Genomic DNA, 3102 nt, shown 5'->3' with positions numbered 1-3102 from the left:
AAAGAGACAGGAATCCTGGAGAACATCCAGATTATTCCAGGCAGCAGCTATTAAAATACCAAAATCCAAAGTCAGATGTATTTTGGCCCTGAGGGCAAAATGACTTTTTGCTAGAAAGAATCTGGGGGAGAAAAAGAAAAACCATGTGGGTGCAGTCACCCTTTGGCTCCACTGGTGGAAGGGATGAGTGAGGGATGAGGCACATGCCATCCCACCATGCCATTCCATGCAGTCCCATCCCTGAGCTCTGCTGGCTCTGAGCCACTGTCCCCTCTGCACAGGATCCTGGATTTCCGGAGGGTCCCACCCACCGTTGGGAGGTTGATCAATGTGACCAAGGAGATCCTGGAGGTCACCAAGAATGAGGTTCTGCAGAGTGTCTTCTTTGTCTCACCAGGTGGGTGCTGGGGGCTGGCATGAGGCATGTTGTGTTCTAGATGATCTTTTAGGTCCCTTCCAACCTAAACCAAACTTGTGTTGGCCCTTGGTGGGAGGAAGGGCAGGGACTGCAGACAGAAGAGGCTGCAGGACTCGTGCTGTGCTGCAGAAGTGAAACTCCTGGATGAAACATGCACAAAGACATGGTTATCCTGGATGAAACATGCACAAAGACATGTGCAGCAGAGGTGTCCTCCAGCTGGAATCACCTACACTCTTTTCCTGCCTTTCCCTTAGTGCAGGACCAGGTCTATCCCTTGACCAAATCCATGATTTGGCAGTTTCACATTCATAATGTGGTTACAGATGCCACAACACGATGGGGAAGGGATCAGTCCAAGCCACCTTGCAGCTTCCTGCAGACCACAGCTCCTTTCCCTGTTCTCCTCTCTCTCCTCCCAGCCAGCAACGTCTGCTTCTTTGCCAAGTGCCCCTACATGTGCAAGACTGAGTATGCAGTGTGTGGGAACCCTCACCTCCTGGAAGGATCCCTCTCTGCCTTCCTGCCATCCCTCAACCTGGCACCACGGCTCTCCATCCCTAATCCATGGATCCGCTCCTACTCCTTCGATGGAAAAGAGGAGTAAGTGGGTAAATGTTGCTGCTTCTCATCTCTGCATCAGATATGGACACACAGAGGCAGAAATGGTGTCCAGGCAGAGGAAGACCAAGATTCACAGTGCCCATAATTAGTCTATTAGCTCTTAAACCCTGGGCATTGGCTGGGTTGGAATTCCAGACTCCTGTGTGCACAAGGAGGGAGGTTTAAGTCCTTCTCCTCTCCACCTCCACACACAGATGGGCTTTGGGGAGCTGTTGGGTCATGCCAACAGCAGCTGAGTGCATCACTCCCTTCTCTCCATCTCCTGCAGGTGGGAAGTGAATCCACTCTACTGCAACACAGTGAGGGAGATCTATCCCTACAGCAATGGCAACCGACTGCTCAACGTGGTGGACATGGCCATATTTGACTTCCTAATAGGTATGATGAAGGGGGGAAGGACATTCCTTCCTTCCATGCCAGTGTTCAAAGCCAGATTGGATAAGGCCTTGAGCAACCTGGTCTAGTGGGGAGGTGTCCCTGCCCAGGGCAGGGGGTTGGGAGTAGATGATCTCTAAGGTCCATTCCAACCCCTAAAATTCTATGATTCTGTGACACCTTGTGGGCCTTCAGCATGGCATCCTGCCCTCCCATGCCAGGAGGTTTCTCCAAGCCATCCCTTCTCCTCCAGAGACAGTTTGGAGAGGCTGCTGTCTCCCCACAGCCAGCACAGCCTCTCCTAATGTACACAGGCTCACCCCAGCCCACTCCAGTGAGGGGAAAGCAGCAGCTCTGAGCACCTTAGACACTTCCAGCATGGCAACAAATATCTCATGCAGATCTGAAAGAAAACAGAGGATAGTTTAGAAAATTACCTGGTCACATGCAAGGGAAACTCTGTTCCTCTGTCTACCCTTTACCAGGGAACATGGACCGTCACCACTACGAAATGTTCACCAAGTTTGGGGACGATGGATTCCTCCTGCACCTGGACAATGCCAGAGGGTGAGGCTGTGGGATGAGGGCAGGGAGGGGGGAAGGTGCTGGGCAGGCACTGAACTCTGTGCTCTCTGCTGTGTCCCCAGGTTTGGGAGGCATTCCCATGATGAGACCTCCATCCTGGCCCCACTCTCCCAGTGCTGCATGTAAGTTCCAGCTTCATTTTCCTTCCCAGAATGTTGATGTTCCCACTATAATGGACTGGAAGTCACTCACCTGGCTCCATCCAGCTAATCCCAGCCAAATAAGCATGGAATTCCCAAGTGGAAAAGCATTCACTGTCAGACCAAGAGACACTGTCCCTTGGGTCAAACCCTTACAGAAGGGTCTATCAGCATTTCCCAGCCCATCGACATGAGGTGCTATCAGAAAGCTCAAATCTCCATCCAAAATCCTGATGGAACTTCAATCCAGTTAATCATGCTTCCTCTTCCCATGGCATTAAGGAGAAGTTCATAAATTTAACTTGCTGAACCCTATCTTCCCCTCTTTATTAATTCACATAAATCATCAGCTGGAAGTTAGATTTGAGACAGAAAAGCTGCTCTTCCCTGTGGTTTCTCTTTAGGAGATGCCTGACCTCCTTCCTCGCTGTTCCTGCTCCTTTTCACCCCCAGGATAGTAACTGCACTCTCCCCATACACCTATGTTACTGCATCTCCTTTCAAGAACTGTTACTTGCACTCAGTGAGTCTTTTCATTTATAATTAAGGCTCACAGTGAATCTTTTTCCTGAGCTCCTATTTTGTGCAGTTGGAAATTAACTCTGCTTCTTAATTTGACCTGCATACTGTAATATCCACAGGTCATTCCCATTCCTCCAGATCCACCTCCCAAAAATTAGCCTTCATTTAATTCTCCCTGTAAAAGGCAGGTGGTAAAAGGACCTGCAGGTCACACTTTGTCATGAGCCAAGTAGGGTCAAGAACAGTGTAAAAGCAACTTGTGCTGCCCAAGGGAGGCACATAAAACCTCATTTCCCACAAGAGCTCATCCATTCTGAGTGGGGAAGCATCCAAAACCACTTGGAAAGGAAGAGGTTTACTTGAGTAAGCACAGAGGCCACAGATTTCAGCCTGCCCTGTCCAACTACCTGGACTCAGCCCACCAAGTCACCTCCTTGC

The 3102-nt window shown here is 50.0% G+C and overlaps 1 protein-coding gene across 1 annotated transcript in view; it reads left to right on the top strand.

The window, feature by feature from the left end:
• FAM20A (family with sequence similarity 20, member A) overlaps positions 1-3102 on the top strand; it is a gene marked incomplete at its 5' end in the record, with an annotated part of 8439 nt that overhangs the window by 3234 nt on the left and 2103 nt on the right. The window contains 5 exons of the mRNA XM_009084022.1: positions 282-397; positions 841-1021; positions 1311-1420; positions 1903-1984; positions 2065-2124. Of these exons, the coding sequence (XP_009082270.1) occupies positions 282-397; positions 841-1021; positions 1311-1420; positions 1903-1984; positions 2065-2124 (549 nt within the window). The remainder of the gene's footprint in view (positions 1-281; positions 398-840; positions 1022-1310; positions 1421-1902; positions 1985-2064; positions 2125-3102) is intronic.

This window comes from Acanthisitta chloris, unplaced genomic scaffold, assembly GCF_000695815.1.
Source record: "Acanthisitta chloris isolate BGI_N310 unplaced genomic scaffold, ASM69581v1 scaffold20681, whole genome shotgun sequence".
NCBI lineage: Eukaryota > Metazoa > Chordata > Aves > Passeriformes > Acanthisittidae > Acanthisitta > Acanthisitta chloris.
The sequence above is the reverse complement of the archived record's forward strand: the minus strand, read 5'-3'. Positions and strand labels throughout refer to the sequence as shown.